A 17710-nucleotide genomic window follows, 5' to 3' on the forward strand; every position below is an offset into this window, starting at 1 on the left:
AGTGTAAAATATTTGCATTTCTTTTTAAAAGAGTGTGTATTTTTTTCAATATACTTCTAATAATTTTCTCATTTTGTGACTGACTCCACCTCAGCAGCATACAAAGTTCAGTGGATTGAGCTCCATTGCATCAGACCTTAATTGACCTTATAGCGTAATAAGGGTGCCACCTAGAGGCTGTCAGTTTAAACTGCAGTATTTGTGGGTTTAAATTATTTTCCCTTGGATGATTTCAAAATAAGAAAAATGCAACAAAGCTGTCAGTATTTTTAAAACGCTTCGATCCTTTTCTGTTACACAGAGGAACACGAGGAGTCGGTGTACAACCACTACATCTCGGAAATACGCAACTTCCGTATGCATCTGGAGGCCCATGAAGAACACCTGATCAGGCAAATACGCTCACCCCTGGAAAGAGATGACCTGGAGCAGAGTCTGCAGCGTATCACAGAGCATGAGGTACACATTGCAATACTCATTTATGATAATCAATGACTTCGCTGTTGCTGTCAGTTTAAACCATCCCTCCGCCCTCATCTGCTCTTGCAGAGGAAGACGGCAGAGCTGAATAAGCTGAAGGAGGATCTGGATGCCATGAAGGACAAGTGTGAGCTGTTCCTCAGACAGGCCGCGGGTTCTCCGTCTGTGGCAACGCTCTCATCTGAGCTCACAGTCCTCATTCAGAGCATGAGCCAAGTGTACTCCATGTCTTCCATTTATATGGACAAGTAAGAGTTTCCCTTCATTGTAATTAGGTAATTCATTTATATGTATGTTTGTAATACAAAAGAATATTAGAACTAAAGACCTGTTTCTTCTATTGCAGATTAAAAACTGTGAGTTTAGTGGTGAAGCACAGTCAGAGTGCAGAGGCGCTTGTTAAGGCCTATGAATCCAAACTCTACGAAGAAGATGCCATGAACCCTGATGTCAAATCCATTGAAAATGTCATTTCCACACTAAAGGTGTTACACCATCATAATTCAGTATTGCACCAACATACCCAGTGCTTTGCCTTCACTTGTTAACCATTCCTGCTTCTGCACACAGCACTGGCGGACAGAGATTGATGAGAGACAGGAGGTATTCCATGACATGGAGGATGAGCTGCAGAAGGCGCGCCTCATCAGTGACCGCATGTTTAAAGCGCACAACGAGCGCGACTTTGACCTCGACTGGCACAAAGAAAAGGCGGATCAGTTGAGCGAGAGGTGGCAGAACATCCACTCCCAGATCGATAGCAGGTTTGGCTTTTTTCATTTATTCATTCTGAATTAAATCAAGCACACCAGCTGTTTTTGCAGAAAATAGTCAGTGTATGTATTGATCACTAAAAGGTTATCCAATCAATTTTCAGGCTCCGAGACCTGGATGGTATCAGCAAATCTTTGAAGCACTACAGAGACTCCTATAGCAGCCTTGATGAATGGGTTAGAGACATGGAGGCAGCACAGCTGAAGGCCCAAGAACACAAACCTGAGGATAGCAAGGCACTGGCTGAGCTGTTAAACAAACAAAAAGTAGGACAACACAGAAGTTATTCACAGCAAAAAACATTTATATAGATACACAATGTATTAAAATGTGTGTTTTTCAGATCCTTGTTGCTGAAATTGAGCAGAAACAGAGCAGTATCGACGAGTGTCAAAAGTACTCCGAGCAGTACTCATCTGCTGTTAAGGTGAAGCCATTTGTTGTTTTTAATTTAGTTTACCCCCCACTTTACAGTTCTGATATGTAAACAGTAACGCATCAGGTCTGTAGGCTTTTGAAGAATATTTTTTGTGAATATTGCAGCAGTTAGTCAAAGAACACTGAGCAATAATAATCTAACTAAAAGTAGTTCACCATCAATTCATGTGAAATTCTTTTTTAGGATTATGAACTTCAGCTGATGACGTTCAGAGCGATGGTCGACTCCCAGCACAAATCTCCTCTCAAGAAACGGAGGATGCAGAGTTGTTCTGATGCCATTCAGCAGGAGGTGAAGCTTTAATTTGGCTTTGTCAGCAGAAGAAATGACTTCTGTATGAACAACAGTGCCTGCTCAGTGATATATAGGGATGGGTACCGGTGTCCGGTGCCATGATGGCACCGGTTCTGACATAAACGGTAGTAACCAGACCGAAAAGCAGCGCACATTTCGGTGCTTTATTTCGGTGCTTTTTTATTCCTGAGCCAATTCTAGCCAATCATTTTACGTTTCCGAAGATAGTAGGCGGGGCCAGGTACGTACGTTCTTTTAGAGCAGAGCTACAGATTAAAAATGCCCAAGGCAAGCGGTCAAAAGTCTGGCTGTACTTCACAGCAAAAGGTGCAAACTCAGCAGCCTGCAACAAGTGCTTTAAGCTGATACTGTGATACTGTCAAAGGAGGTAACACCTCAAATCTGATGAAACACCTGGCGACGCATAGCGTTTTTTTTTTAAAGCCGAGAAATTTGCCGTGTTTGATAGCTTGCTGCAAGACCTCACACCGAGCACATCTACTGCGGGTGTGGTGCCTGTTAGCGGACCTGGAGTTAGCAACATCCCCCCAAAAGAGTAGAGTCCTGGCCCCTAGCCCTGTCAGCGTAGCAGAAATGATGACGGATGATGATGGCAGCAGCCGTTCTCCTCTCGCGTGAGTAGCTTCATGTTGTTCGTGTGTAATTAACGTTGAGTACGCTAACCACATTATTACATTAATGCATGTAAGGTGAACTAGCAAACACCGTCGTAGTTACATGCGGCTGTCTTCTTGTTTGATGGCAGATGCTCCCTTCACCCTGGCCAAAGAGGCTAAAATGACCAAAGAAAACGTGGAAAACAGTTAAACATGAGAGGTTTTTGGACAAAGTTTGTGTTTTTTTCATTGTTTAAGCGCTGCTTCCAGCCAAGAGTGATACCATATATGCCCTATAGCTGCAGAAAAGGCTAACATTGTTATCTTTTTACAAAAAAACCAGCTGAACATGAGAGGTTTTTGGACAAAGTTTGTGTTCTCCATTCTTTAAGCACCGGTTTGAGCACCGTTTAAGCACCGGCACCGTTTCAAAAGTACCGGTTTGGCACCGGTATCGGATAAAACCTAAACGATACCCATCCCTAGTGATATACTTGGTTGTGTTTACAGTTTATGGATCTCCGAACGCGCTACACTGCTCTGGTGACTCTGATGACTCAGTATGTGAAGTTTGCCAGCGAAACACTGAAGAGAACTGAGGACGAAGAGGTGAGTTATTCTTGCTTTAACACATAAAACTTGGCTTCCTATGGTAACAGGGATTCGTGTAGCACTTTTTCAATTCCAGTTGTTCGCCATTTGTTTCCTAATGCCAATGTAGCTGTATTGCCGCACATGGCTATGCTTCCTGGGTGGTCTTCTCTTTTTTATCAGCTTGTTTTAGTGGCTCACAGCACTTTCACTACTTGTCTACCTTGACTTCTTGACTCACTCCAAGACAATTATCTCAGATGGCCATCTCATCGTGAGGGAAGACAGTTTGCTTCATTGTACAAAAGAAGCAAAGGAAATGGAGAAAAGCAGTGCATGTCTGCATGGACGGTAGCTCCTTGCTGGGATGAGAAAGCTTTTTTATAATTCTCCTGCAGTAGATCTGATGTGTCTCTTTTAAATGTCTCTCCAGGAATCTGTGCACTAGTTCTAAAGCTTAGCTTTGACGTATAAAACTGTAACTGAAATGAAATCAAACCTAAAATATTAATGGTATGTCTGCAGTTTTTAGGCAATTACAGTACAACTATCTTTTCTTTTGTAAACAAAATGCATTAAGCAAATTCCTGGAGAGATTGTTTTATTATTAATGGTGCTAATTTACAATGTCTACAGTGGATGATTTGTATTTTTTTTTCCCGTTATAGAAGAGAAAAGCTTTTGAAAGAGCAGAGAATGAAAGGTGGACAGAAAGCATGGAGCTCCAAAAAGCTACAGGGGATATAGCAATTAGTCAACTTAAGCAGCGGGTCTGGGAGCAGGAGGCTTTGCTGACTGAGAGGCAAGAACAGTTGGAAAAGTTGGAAGGAGAAATAGAAACACAGCAGAAGACAATTGGGGATCTAAAGTGTCAGAAATCCCAACTCGAGCATGATCTGAATCATTATCGTGCTAAATTAGAGATAGCAGTTAAAGACAAAATGGCAATTGAGCAGGAATTAAAGCACACAAAAATGTTAATCGAGCAGTCAGAGGCCACGTGGTCTTTGACTCAGAAGAAGCTAGACGATTTCTTAAAAGATAGAAAAGATGGCCACGATATTAATATCCAAAGCCTTCATAGGAAAAAAGATGTGGAGGAAATAGACTTTGACTTTCACGAGCCGCAAAGCCAAATCCATGCTAAAAGTGTGGCTCAGCAGCCTTTGGCCTTTGACAGCCAGTCAGCAGGAGACTCTGAGCTGAGATCATCTGCATTCAGAGAAAATGACAGCACGATGGTGGATGTTCTGCAGCAGAAATTAGAGGAGCTGGTCCTGGTCCAGAGAAAAGCAGACATGGCTGAAGAAAAAGCACAGAGTTATAAAAAGCTGTTGGATGACAGCAATAACAGACTGAAGAAACTTCAGATGGACTTGGAAGCTGAGAGGATTAGCATGAGACAGAAATCGGAGGAACTCCAGCAGGAAACACAGAACATGAAGAAATCCATCAATGAGCTTCAAGATGAAATCAGATCTCTCAAAAGAGCAAAGTCCTCTCTGGAACAAAACGCGTTTTTTCACAGCACTGAAATAGAAGGCCTTAAAGAGCAGCTGAACATCGCCCACGGAGAGCTGCAGAAAAAAAGCTCCATTGAACAGGAAAATAGTTACAAGATTAACAGCTTAGAAGAAGACCTGGCTTCCAAACAGTCAGTAATAGATCAGCTGAAGTTTAAATGCAGTGAGCTGACGAGGATGAATGTCTCATCTGACAGTAATATTCAAGGTCTTCAGACCCAGATGGAGTCAATGGAAAAAGAGAGGTCAGTTTCAGAACAAAAGCTCAGGTCTTTAAGGAGAGAGATCGACAGCTGGAAACAGCAAGTTCAAACAGCAAAGGAAGAAAGAAGCTTAATAAAAAAATCTGAGCAGGCGCTGCAGGGCAAGTGTAAAAATCTGGAAGCAGAACTTCAAAAAAGTGAATTAGCTGCTTCTCAGTGGCAGGCAAGAGTAGATGAGATGAAACAGATCAATCTGGAGATGGAGGAAAATCTAAAGAACATAAAAGCTAAACTGGATCAGGCAACGATGGAAATTGACAGCAAGGATCAGCAAATTAAAATCTTCAGGGCTCAAGTAGAGGGCACCAAATCACAGGTCAGAATTATCGAGGAGGAGCTGAATAAGAAATCGCAAAGCTCTCATGAGCTTCAAATTAAACTGCAAGTTTACAGTGAGGAGGTAAAGAAAATGACTGAAGTGCAGCAGAAAATCAAAGCTCTCAGTTCAAGTACTGTCAGTTATGAGAAAGAAATAACCTCCCTTAAAACTGAGCTGATGTCAGTGCTTTCTGACAAGAATTTGGCAAATCAGAAGGTCCACATACAGAAAGCTGAAATCAATGATTTGAAAGTGATGCTGAATACTAAAAATGCACAACTGCAGAAGGAATCTGCCGAGAATCAAAAGCATCTCAGTAAAATCAAGGCTTTAGAAGATGAGCTTTTCAAACAAAAGCACAGTTTTAAGGGGTTAACCAGCAGCTCGGAGAAAATGACAGAAAACGTAAAGCAGGAACTTTACATGCTTCAGAGTGAGAAGAGAGAAACGGAAAGGAAAGTCGAGAACCTGAACGCTAAACTTTCAGATTTAAGCTCCTCACTGCAAAGAACAAAAGACGAGTTAGCGAAAGAGGCCCAAGAGAGAAAAGTCAAAGAGTCCAAACTAATTCAGCTGGAGGCTGAGCTTCAGAAAAATAGAATAACAATCAAAGAAATGATGTCCAGTTCTGAGAAATCCAGATCAAACCTACAAAATGAGAATACACTTTTAAAGAGGGAGAAAGCTGAGGCATTAGAGAAAAGCATCTTATTGGGATCTGAAGTCAGAAAACTGAGAGAAAACCTTCAGCACGCCCAATCGGAAGCCGAGCAAAAGCAAAAAGAAAACGCTGCACTTCAGCTGAGGTCCCAGCAGATGGAGGAACAACTGGATAAGTGTAAGAAAATGCTGGAGGAGTTAAAGAGCAAACTAGAACTCCAGAGAGAGGGCTATGACAGGCAGTTGCTGCTAGTGAAAACTGAAATAGAGAGAAAAATCATTTTACTGCAGTCCGAACTCACAAACGAAAGCGAGAAATTCAAAGTGCACAGCGCTGAACTAGCAGAGATGCTGAATAAGTATTTCAAACAAGACACGAAGCAGATAAAACATCAGAGCACAGCTGATTCAAAGCAACAACCGGACCAACAGCTTCAGATCAAAATGGACAAAGTGCAGCAAGAGAGAACGAAGCTCGAGCGAGACTTGTCAAAAGCAAAATCTCAAATAGACGAACTCGAGGAAGAAAAAGTCAAACTCAAGTCAAAAATCAGTGCTATGCAAAGCTTTTGCAATGAGCAAACGAGTGAATGGACAAAGTTTCAACAGCTGTATGTGAAAGACAACAAGGCTGATCTGATGAATGCAGATGTTGCTATAATGCAGAAAATGGCGCACTCAAATCAAGATGCAAAAAGCAGGAGAGATGAAGAAATTCTCTCAGTGAAAGAGTTCTCACAGGTACGCACGAGGCTAAATTTTGCATTACTGGAACATAATAGTGCATTTATTAACAGATCCAGTATTTTTAAATGCAGTATGCTCCTTTTAGTAGTTGTTTTTTTCTGTTAGTAGATATTAATCATTGTAGCTGTAAAAACTTAATAGCTCTTCCAATGTCACATCTACAGATGGCAACAATGGAGAACGAAATCACTCTTGAAGGAATTAAACATGTCAGACAAGATAAGAGGGAGATCATTCACAGTCAAAGCCTTCAGCAGTGTTCAACAACAAACACAATGTTGGATAGCTCCCCTCATCAAACTCCCGCTTTTCTCAAGAAAGACGTGCAAAGTGTGACTTACAAGAGCCACGTTAACACTGATTTCCAAAGCTCTGTGACAGCACAGGGATACATGGCTCTGTTGGGACTTACAGACAAGCAGCTGCACGAAACTAACGTCAGCAAGACAAAAATGTACCAAAGCACATCAGAGAGTAGCACAACAGACCGCGATGGACAGCAGAGCGTGACATATTCAACTCCCCAAAAGCTCCCAGACCTCAAAGGGGGTGTAAGCATTCAAAATGTGGTCAAATTTAAGCTCTCGGATGAAGAGTACATCGGCAAACCGGCTGCTATTGCTGGAATTTATGTGGAGTCGAGCAAGAAAAAGATATCCTTCCTGGAAGCTGCTGAGAAGGGCTTCCTAGCAAAGACATATGCCCTGGAGTTTCTCGAGGCTCAGGCTGCAACAGGAAGCCTTACAGATCTGGCTACCGGACAAACGCATTCAGCTGCCGAGGCATTGGAGAGGGGGATTATAGATCCGAGCCTGAAAGACAGGCTGATGGAGGCTGAGAAAGCTATTAGTGGCTACATCTTTAAAGGCAAAAAGCTGTCTGTGTTTCAGGCCATGGAGGAAAGGATTCTCGATAGATACAAAGCTAAAAAGATCCTCGAGGTCCAGGTTGCTACTGGAGGACTGATAAACCCAGCGACCGGGGTCAGGGTGCCAGCTCACATTGCTGTAGATCAGGGTCTTTTGAACAAGGAGACTCTACAGAGTCTCTATGATCCAGTCGGTAACCCCAAAGGTTATCACAACCCTGACACTGGACAGAAAGCATACTACTCTGATATACTGAAGGCATGCTTGTATGACATCAGTGGTGGAGTGTTTCTCTTCCCGTTTGGTGAGAGGCACCTAACAAGCACATCTCCTGCCAGCTCTCATAGGGTGTCAGTTGTCAACAGCAACTGTGGCACTGAGATGTCAGCGTATGAAGCATTCAAGGGGAAACACATTGACAAGAAGACATATCTGTTTCTGTCACAGCAGGAGAGTGAATGGCAGGAAAAGTCCACGGCTGACCCCAGTGGAACCCCACTTCACATCATTACTGATGTCAAAAGCGGTCGACAGCTTTGTCTAGAGTCGGCTCTAAGTCAGAGATTCCTGGAATCGTCTGAGCTTGAGAGCTATCGCAGAGGTCTTCTTAGTATCACTGAGATCGCAGACATGATATTTTCAAGAATGGTTGTTGTGGAAGATGTTAACAGCCCCATTGCTGGACTTTGGGATGTCACTCAGAAGAAAAGGCTTTCGGTTTTTCAGGGTTTTCAACAGGGCTTTACTGACAAAGCTACTGCTTTACGGCTGTTAGAGGCCCAGGCCTGCACTGGAGGTATTTGTGACCCCTCATGTGGAGAGAGAGTTACCCTCACCGAGGCTCTCAAAAGAGGTCTTTTGGATGAAGCACTGAGTCAGCAGCTTCTGCAGTTTGACCGAGCATTTAATGGCTTTATTCATCCCAAGACTGCAAAGACTTTGTCTGTTTCCCAGGCTGTTCAAGAAAATCTCCTCCCAAAAGACGCTGGTTTCCGCTGTATTGAATTCCAGCTCCTGACTGGAGGATTGATAAAACCTGACACCCAAGACAGAATCTCACTTGAAGAAGTCGTTCAGAGCGGACTCGTTGATAAAGTTACCGCCACTGTACTCAAAGACGAGAAGTTCCACACCAAAAGCCTCACCTGTCCAAGGACCAAGAGAAGAATTACATTCAAAGAGGCTCTGGAGAGAAGCGTGTACGACTGCCACACCGGGTTAAGGTTACTGGAAGCTACAAAATCCCACGGTTTTGGACCAAAGTCAACATTTCATTATGTTTGGGCATATAAATAAAAACCTGTCAGTTATTATAGCATTAGCCTTGGTGGGGTGGATTTAAAGTCAGTGAGTCTTTTCTCGTTACCTTTGACCTTTTGATAAACAAAGATGTTATTGTCAATGAAGCCTCGCATTGCTGAACTGGTTAAAAGTATTTGTATTTCAGTGCTGCTGATTCAGTACATGGTTGTCCAAAGCTTTCTTGTGTCTTCTTCTTTTGGTTTTTGATGATTTTAACCTGATTATGAATAGATTTTGACAGCGGCCCTCGCTCTCTTCCTGTGTTTTGGTTTATTTTTGTAGCAAAGTTAACAATCTTGTTAAAAGCCCGTCTATTTTAATTCTAGAGATCTGTTGATGAGGAGAAGAGAGAGCATGGTGATAAGGTTAACAAACTATTGCAGTGGATGTCCAATGTGAAACAGACCGTGAGCAATGGTGGGGATGCTCTGAAAGATAGTAATGCCAACACAGATGCTTCTAATAAGCCGCAGGTAAATAATGTGTATGTTCCTGGTGTGTCCTGTTTTTTTTTTATTGCTGACACTTGTTTATATATGAGAGGTTTTTTTTAATGACAAAAACACTCCAATCAAAATGATCTTGCCGCCCTTTGCTGTCACAGCGTTTGATTTCTAATAAAACAAACTGTCTACTTCCTGATTCATTTTATCCATATATGTTGTACAGCTCATGGATTTAATTACTGTACTTACAAGGACCTACGAAGATATGCCATTTACATATAATATGAAATACTTATTTCAGTTGATTCATATTAAAAAAATGCATATGTTGCACAAGCACCCATATTTAAGCACTTCACTGAATAATAAATGACGTCAATCTCACAGGTTATTGAAATATTTAAACACGTGGCCCAAAACTGATATTATTCACCTTACACGAAATTTATAAAAAACCACCCGTAATCCGTGTTCATTATATCGCAAAAGCAAATAAATCATGGTTAAATGGTGCTGAGAGGCAGTTTGTGATCACACGGTCCATAATTAAATCTGCCCAACATAAAATAATAGAAAATAAAATAAATGTGTGAATTAAAGAAGTTTAGATTTTCATTACATCTCATTTGCTAATGAGAGCACTGACTTCTTATATATCTTTTGATGTTAGTAGTGGACCCTTGCATTTCTGTAGTAATATTTTAATACACGTAAATAAACGTCTGTAAAGTAAAATCCCAATTCAGTAATTACAGTGTAACATAATTTGACTTTATTTTGTCAAATTATGTCAAAATCACCTTCACCTTCCCCTTATGTTTCTGATATCATGCCCCTTATGTAAAACAGAATAAAGCACAATGTGCACAGTGCTATCAGAAATAACAGTGTTAAAATTATAGCCTCATTAAAGACTGTATAAATCAGTCAAGTCCTCTTTGGCAGAAAAACTAACATGTTTTGTAGGTTTCCATAGCTAATATTTATTGCAAAGTTGTTGTGTGCAGTATGCGTCATGTAAATAATGAATCATGAAAAAATTAATTCAGTCTTTAAAAAGTATTTGTGTGTCTGCGTGTGTGTATTTTTGAGGATTATCTTGCTTTTTTGTTGCAATTGTAAAGTAAAACTTACCATTAAAGTCACTATGCATCATTGACTCTAACATGGTGATATGCATGTTGTTGCTGTTTGATGTTCTAGGTGTCAGTGGAGGAAATGGTCACTAAAAAGGAACAAATTGCAGAAGCACTGAGGTCCACACAAACGATGCTAAACAAACACAGTGACAAGTAAGCCTCCTTACCTGGACTAGCATGCAACAGACTGACTGGTAAAGTTTGGGGCTTCATCCTTAATATTTTTTTGTCTTTACAGAATGACAGAAGAGGAAAGAAAGAAGGCCCAAGAGCAGCTACAGTCTCTCACTCAGGCCTACAATGAACTCTCTCAGCAGTGTTCAGATCAGACTCCCTCTGCAGATGAGGTTGGATTATAGGCTTCGTGTTTAATGGAGTGTGCCATATAATGTGTTGGAAAACAGTGCCACCTGATGTTCGATTGCATGTCTAACCATTATCCTCTTTTCCCTAGTACAGTGTTTGCCAAATTCTCTCGCACTTTCTCTTAGACTGGCTCCTTAGGAACAGAAACTTAGTATGGCTGAAACCAGTCAAACCTGAGTATGCTGTAAACATGCTAATTGCACCAAGCTGTGGTCTGATATTTCACCTCTTTCAGTGTGCTTGAGCTCTCTTTAAGAGCTCAACAGATATAGATATATAACTTTACAGTGTGCTGTGTGACTAACGACACTCCTTTTGCAAGATGCTGAATGCTTTTATTCCAGATGCATGATAGCTTTAAATGTACTGTCCATCACCCTCCTGTTGCAACCCCGTTGCAGTCTTGCTCTTGCACAAATGCTGTCTTAACAAACCCGTGTCTGTGTGGTGGTGAGTATAGATTTTGTCTTGCTTCAGTTAGCAAAATTTGAACAAATTCTGAGACTGAGGCCAAAGCTAGTGAAATTAATTGTCATGCTTTCATTTCCTGTAGGATTTCAAACCCCTTGATAGGATTGGGACTGGAATGAGTGGCCTGATTGAACAGAGAGGCTTGGTTAATCTCCAAGGGGCCCTCCTAACCTCCAACCTCTCTGAACCCCAGCTCCATCTGGGGTGTGACGATGCTATCGAAGAAAATCGCATCTACACATCAACGCTGAATCACTTGCCAGTATTGAATGATTCAAGCAAATGCATACAGAGTTCACATGTCTCCTCTGTGTCCCTGTCAGACATAGCAGCAGCTAGAGAAGGGTCCATGTGTGAAGATATGATCATAAAGATAATAGAGGCCAGCCAGGTCAGTGATGAAGTGAAGATGTGCTACACAGGGGACACGATGACCCTGGAGAAGGCATTTCAGTGTGGTTTAATTCCTGCTTCTGTCTATGTAAACATCCTTCAGAGGAAAAAGTCTCACCAGGATATGATAACTCCTAGCACTGCAGAAAGTCTGTCGTTTTTAGAGCCTGAAGAGGAGGGTGAAGCTTGTGAGGTTAATAAACTGATATTCAAGGGCCTCAGCAGAAAGAGATCAGAGACATCAGAGAGGAATATTAGCAGTGTGACTTCGGGTGGTTTTAGTAATCAGGAGATTATGGTGAGGTTGTTAGGTGCTCAGGGGGATCTAGAAGGTCAGAATGAAACTGAGGTGTCAGATGGTAACTTCCAGAATGCTGGAGGTGGGCTGAAGGTGGATGCGGCCATTCAGTGTGACTTGATGAGCTCCAGCAGCACACTCATCGTGCTGGGAAATCAGCAACAGTTCATGGGACTTGCGTTGCCTCACTCTGGGGAAATCCAAACGGTGTCTACCTCGCATGAATCTGATTGTCAAAGCACCTCCAGTGAGTTTACCTGCAGACTTTTTACTAATCGGGGGAAAATAGCAGCATTTTACATTCCGGAAAATTCAGAGGTGATCGATATCACTACCGCTATTCAAAATGGTTGGCTCGACAGTCACACAGCAGAGGTTCTGAAATCCATAGAGATCCCAGATGTGCTGCCAGATGTTGATCACCTTAGTGAAAAGTTTTCATCTTGGCTCACTTATAAAAAGCTGGCAGTTGATGGGTGGCCTCATGATGGTTCCGAAGTTAATCTCCCCTCTCCCACGGAAGCAAAACAGTTATTCATCTCATACTTAATGATGAACAGTTATATTGATCCAAAGTCAGAACAGAGGGTTTTGATACTTGATGATCAGTTAAATAAAATGGCTCAAGCTTTTCTTGAGGACCGGCTATTTTATCTGAACGATGATGAAGGTTTGACTGATCTGACTTTAGATGCCGAAAATCCTTTTGAAGACACAGATTCTGAGATGTCGCTACACATAAATGATGAATCAGAGGACTTAATAAAAAACACAGAGGATGTGTTTGATCGCCGTGACTTTGTTTCCCAGACCGGCGGGAGAATCACCTTTGATGAAAACACACAACACACATTTGAGCCCCATAATTTCGTTTCCTCTGGCAATGGAAGAATAACCTTTGATGAAAAATCTAATAAAAATGATAAAGCTTCAAAACACGATCATGCCAGGGACCTTTTAGTGAATAGTGACATTGATATTGACACCAGAGGTGTAGAGGTGGAAAACGTGTTTGAAAATGGCACATGGTGGACAAAGTCAGATCAGTTTGAAGAAGACATTTCTGGAAATACTTTAGAAAAGGAGGCCGGAGATTATGCCAGGGAAGATCTTGATATTCCAGGTTCTCTACATGTGTCAGTCCCTCACACATTTTGCTCTGGGGAAAGCAGAAATATTAGCTCACCTTCAGTGATGATTGACTCTGAGTCCTCATTTAGATCTTGCCATCAGGTGCCACCACACTATAAGGCTAAGTGCTTTGAAACAACAACAAGTCTTCATATTGAACAACCTCAGTTTTTAAGCTCTGAGGACTCGGTGGAGGGTGGAAATGAGCGGAAGAGTGCTATTGAGCTTCTGAAAACCCAAATGGAGGAAGAGGGCATTTTGGACGTCACCTCTGGGAAATGTTATAACCTGCAGGAAGCTCTTAATAAAGGATTAGTGGATGATAAGATGGTACTAGAGCTGCATGACTCGCAGTCAGATGAAAAAACTCCCATCCTAATGGATGAGACAGACAGATTTTCTGGATTAAAACAGGCATTGTCAAGCAGATGTCACACAGAGCAGAGCTTTTTGAGGTCTCATTGCAGCAGGAGCATTGGTGATTCACTCCTGCTTGAATTAGTCAAGGATTCAGATTCGCAAGGCAACTTTTACCCAGAGGAAAACCGTGTTTACTCTCTTTCTGAAGATCAAGATCTGGGTTTAATTCATGCAGCTGAAATTCACAAAGCTGAAAACACACAGCAGGTGATTTCAAGGAATGCTGCTGTCACGGTGCTTGATTTAGCCAAAGAAGAGGCTAATAACAAGGAAGGAGAGAGTGAAAATAGAAATCCAGAGTTAGCGTGTAAGGCAGTGGGGAGTGTAGAAACAATGACTAATAAAGTACATCTTTCCCTTCCATCAGAAAGTGGTAACATGCCTCAGATGATCTCACCCTCTGTATGGAATCAGGTTACAGCAGAGCGTACCAATCATATAGAAAAATTGCCTTTAGGGGCTGAAGACAGTGAGTCACACACCTTAATGGATAGTGAGCTGACAGGAAAAATCTCCAGCATCAATACTGATTCCAAAAGCCAGACTCAGTCTGCCGCTTTTGCTTATCACTCCAGTAAATCTGACAGCACACCCAGTGATGATGATATTTTCAGTGATGGATATGATACCAGTGTAAGAAATCAGACATTCATTCAGAGTGAAACCGGCACGTCGGTTTCATTTTGCAGTGCTTTGTCTTTGGAAGCTAGAGTGGAAGATGAAAGTGGGGTTCGGTCAACTTTGGGCAGTGATCCAGCTCCAAGTGTGGATTACACATCGCTCGGGGATTTGGTTGAGGGTGCAGTCATCTCGGTTTCCAGGGGTAATTGTAACTCCGTGAAAAACAGGGCAGAAGATGTCAGAATTGCATTACGTCAGCAAGCAGAAAGTGATTATAGTGATGAATCTGAGCCCAGCAGCTGTCAGAGAGATCAGAGCCTGATTGCAGCTGTTTGTGAAAGACCTCCAGAACAGCAGAGCTCCTCTTCTGAAATACCTGCTGTTTACAGCAGCATAACAACAACAAATACCATCAATCACAGCAACTATGATATTGAAGATACAGTCCTGACTCCTAAAGATTTCTTAGGGTTTACAGATGGTGGAGCAGGTGATTCTGAGAGGCCTTCCCTAGAGAAGCAAAATGATGACATTCTCACTATTGATGGTGAACAGATCTCCATAGCTTTCTGTCAGCGAGATCAGAGCCTGATTGCAGCTGCTTGTGAAAGACCTCCACAACAGCAGAGCTCCTCGTCTGAGTTACCTGCTATTTACAGCAGCATAACAGCAACAAATACCATCTTGCACAGCAACAATGACATTGAAGATTCAGCCCTGACTCCTAAAGATTTGTTTGGGTCGGCCCATGGTGGTGCAGGTGATGCCGAGAGGCTTTTCCAAGAGAGGGGAAACAATGACATTCTCACTATTGATGCTGTACCTCTCTGTCAGGGAGATCAGAGCCTGAGCTCACCTGTTTGTGAAGGACCACAACAGCAGAGCTCCTCTTCTGAGTTACCTGCTGTTTATTGCAGCATAACAGCAACAAATACAATCGATCACAGCTACAGTGATTTAGTCCTGACTCCTAAAGATTTGTTAGGGTTTACTTGTGGCCTTACAAGTGATGCTGAGAGGCTTTCCCAAAACAGGCAAAACAATGACATTCCCACTGTTAATGCTGAACAGATCTCCGTATCTCTCTGTCAGAGAGATCGGAGCCTGAGTGCAGCTGTTTGTGAAGGACCACAACAGCAGAGTTCCTCTTCTGAGTTACCTGCTGTTTACAGCAGCATAACAGCAACAAATACCATCAATCACAGCAACAATGATATTGAAGATTCAGCCCTGACTCCTAAAGATTTGTTAGGGTCTTCCCATGGAGGTGCAGGTGATCCTGAGAGGCTTTCCCAAGAGAGGGAAAACAATGACATTCTCACTACTGATGCTGTACCTCTCTGTCAGAGAGATCGGAGCCTGAGTGCAGCTGTTTGTGAAGGACCACAACAGCAGAGTTCCTCTTCTGAGTTACCTGCTGTTTACAGCAGCATAACAGCAACAAATACCATCAATCACAGCAACAATGATATTGAAGATTCAGCCCTGACTCCTAAAGATTTGTTAGGGTCTTCCCATGGAGGTGCAGGTGATCCTGAGAGGCTTTCCCAAGAGAGGGAAAACAATGACATTCTCACTACTGATGCTGTACCTCTCTGTCAGAGAGATCGGAGCCTGAGTGCAGCTGTTTGTGAAGGACCACAACAGCAGAGCTCCTCTTCTGAGTTACCTGCTGTTTACAGCAGCATAACAGCAACAAATACCATCAGTCACACCAACAATGAGACCGAAGATTCCGTCCTAACTCCTAAAGATTTGTTAGGGTCTTCCCATGGTGATTCAGATGATGCTGAGAGGTTTTCCCAAGAGAGGGAAAACAATGACATTTTCACTATTGATGCTGAGCAGATCCCTGTATCTCTCTGTCAGAGAGATCGGAACCTGAGTGCAGCTGTCTGTGAAAAACCTCCACAACAGCAGAGCTCCTATTCTGAGATATCTTCTGTTAATAGAGACATAACAACAAGTACTATCAACCAAAGCTACTATGATATTGAAGATTCAGCCCTGACTCCTAAAGATTTGTTCGGGTCAACACATGGAGGGGGAGGTGATGCTGAGAGGCTTTCCCCAGAGAAGCAAAATGATGACATTTTTAATATTGATGCTGAACAGATTTCTGCATCTCTCTGCCAAAGTGGTGCACCTGTTTGTGAAAGACCTCCACAAAAGCTGAGCTCCTCTTCTGAGATACCTGCTGTTTTAACAGCAACAGATACTGTTAATCACAGCAGCAATGATGCTGAAGATTTAGTCATGACTCCTAAAGACTTGTTAGAGTCAGCGCTTGGTGTTACAGGTGATGCTGAGAGGCTTTTCCCAGAGAGGCAAAACAAGAGCATTTTCGCTATTGATACTGAACAGATCTCTGCATCACGAACGGACACAGACGATCCTGATAGTGATAGAAATGTCTCCTGTTTAAATCCATTGTTTCCCTTATCAGACATTAACTTTGGACAGCCTGGAAGTAGAATAGGAGAAGAGATGAGGTCTGATCCTCAAGAAGAGGATCAAAGTTTAGAAGCGTGTGTTTCTGTGGATACTCACACAGTTACGGATTTCCTGTCCGAGAGCAGCATAATACCTGTTGTTTCCTCTTCAGGCCCATCAGTGTTTTCTAATCCTGGAAAGACATATGCAGATGACCAGGGGGAAGATATTACACACAATGATAAGAGCAGTGGTTTGGAAAGGGCACAAGCTCAAGATTCTCAAGATGCCCTTGCTATAGATAAGAATACTGCACAATCTTTAGATAAAAGCAGTTTCCACGAGAGTAGCACATCTCAAGGACTCACAGAGAGCAGTCACCCAGATCACCTCATGAATTTACTGAAGCAAAATTCTCTCAGTTTAGACAGCGAGGACACGAGGAAAGCAAAACTGATATGCCCGGAAGAAAGAGGAGGTCAAGAGACAGAGCAGTCTGATGCTCCAAATATCCAGCTGCAGCTGCTGCAGGTTTTTAAGACTGTTTCCACAAGCCAAGACCTTTCAGTGCTTAAGGAAGTGATGGATACCCTCAGCAGCGCTCTGGGGTGTGAGTCACAGCAGGAACAGTGGCACACACTGGAGAGCATCAAAGAGGAAAGTTCAGAGGGAGAGGATGAGGAGTCAGGAGAGGATGACGGTGCTCCAAAGAGTCACCAACCATCTGTTGAGGCCTCTGCCAGCTCAGATGGCTGCAAAGTTGAGGTGCGGTTTATTTTGGCTGAATGCTAAGCTCATCATTTCTTAGTTTTGGACATTAGTAACAGCTGTTCCTTTTGTGAATTCATTTTTTTTTCTTTACCCACAGCTGTTCTCCATCCACGATTATTTGGAGTGTGTCGGGAGACTGCAGGATCACTCTGATGTTTTAGAAGATGCCAGAAAAGACCTCACAATCCCAATACCCACAGACAACAGCATGGAAGAATTGCAGAACCAAATAGAGGAATGTCAGGTTAGAAATGACCAGCTGAAGCCCATTTGTTTTTGAATAAACGATCGATTTTTAATATATTTCAAATGTCAACATGTGTTTCAGTTCCTGATCAAATTC

The 17710-nt window shown here is 42.4% G+C and overlaps 1 protein-coding gene across 11 annotated transcripts in view; it reads left to right on the plus strand.

Moving 5' to 3' along the window:
- dst (dystonin) overlaps positions 1–17710 on the plus strand; it is a 105438-nt gene that overhangs the window by 45595 nt on the left and 42133 nt on the right. For 10 of the 11 annotated variants that reach the window (XM_039621489.1, XM_039621491.1, XM_039621492.1 and 7 more), the window contains 13 exons: positions 302–459; positions 550–728; positions 827–965; positions 1051–1244; positions 1358–1520; positions 1598–1681; positions 1877–1984; positions 3115–3213; positions 9205–9351; positions 10528–10616; positions 10702–10810; positions 11383–17361; positions 17465–17611. In XM_039621489.1, coding sequence (XP_039477423.1) covers positions 302–459; positions 550–728; positions 827–965; positions 1051–1244; positions 1358–1520; positions 1598–1681; positions 1877–1984; positions 3115–3213; positions 9205–9351; positions 10528–10616; positions 10702–10810; positions 11383–17361; positions 17465–17611 — 7595 coding nt within the window. Of the gene's footprint in view, positions 1–301; positions 460–549; positions 729–826; positions 966–1050; positions 1245–1357; positions 1521–1597; positions 1682–1876; positions 1985–3114; positions 3214–9204; positions 9352–10527; positions 10617–10701; positions 10811–11214; positions 11280–11382; positions 17362–17464; positions 17612–17710 lie in introns of those variants that run through there. The other variant, XM_039621497.1, reaches the window with a different exon arrangement.

This window comes from Oreochromis aureus, linkage group 13, assembly GCF_013358895.1.
Source record: "Oreochromis aureus strain Israel breed Guangdong linkage group 13, ZZ_aureus, whole genome shotgun sequence".
Classification (NCBI taxonomy): domain Eukaryota; kingdom Metazoa; phylum Chordata; class Actinopteri; order Cichliformes; family Cichlidae; genus Oreochromis; species Oreochromis aureus.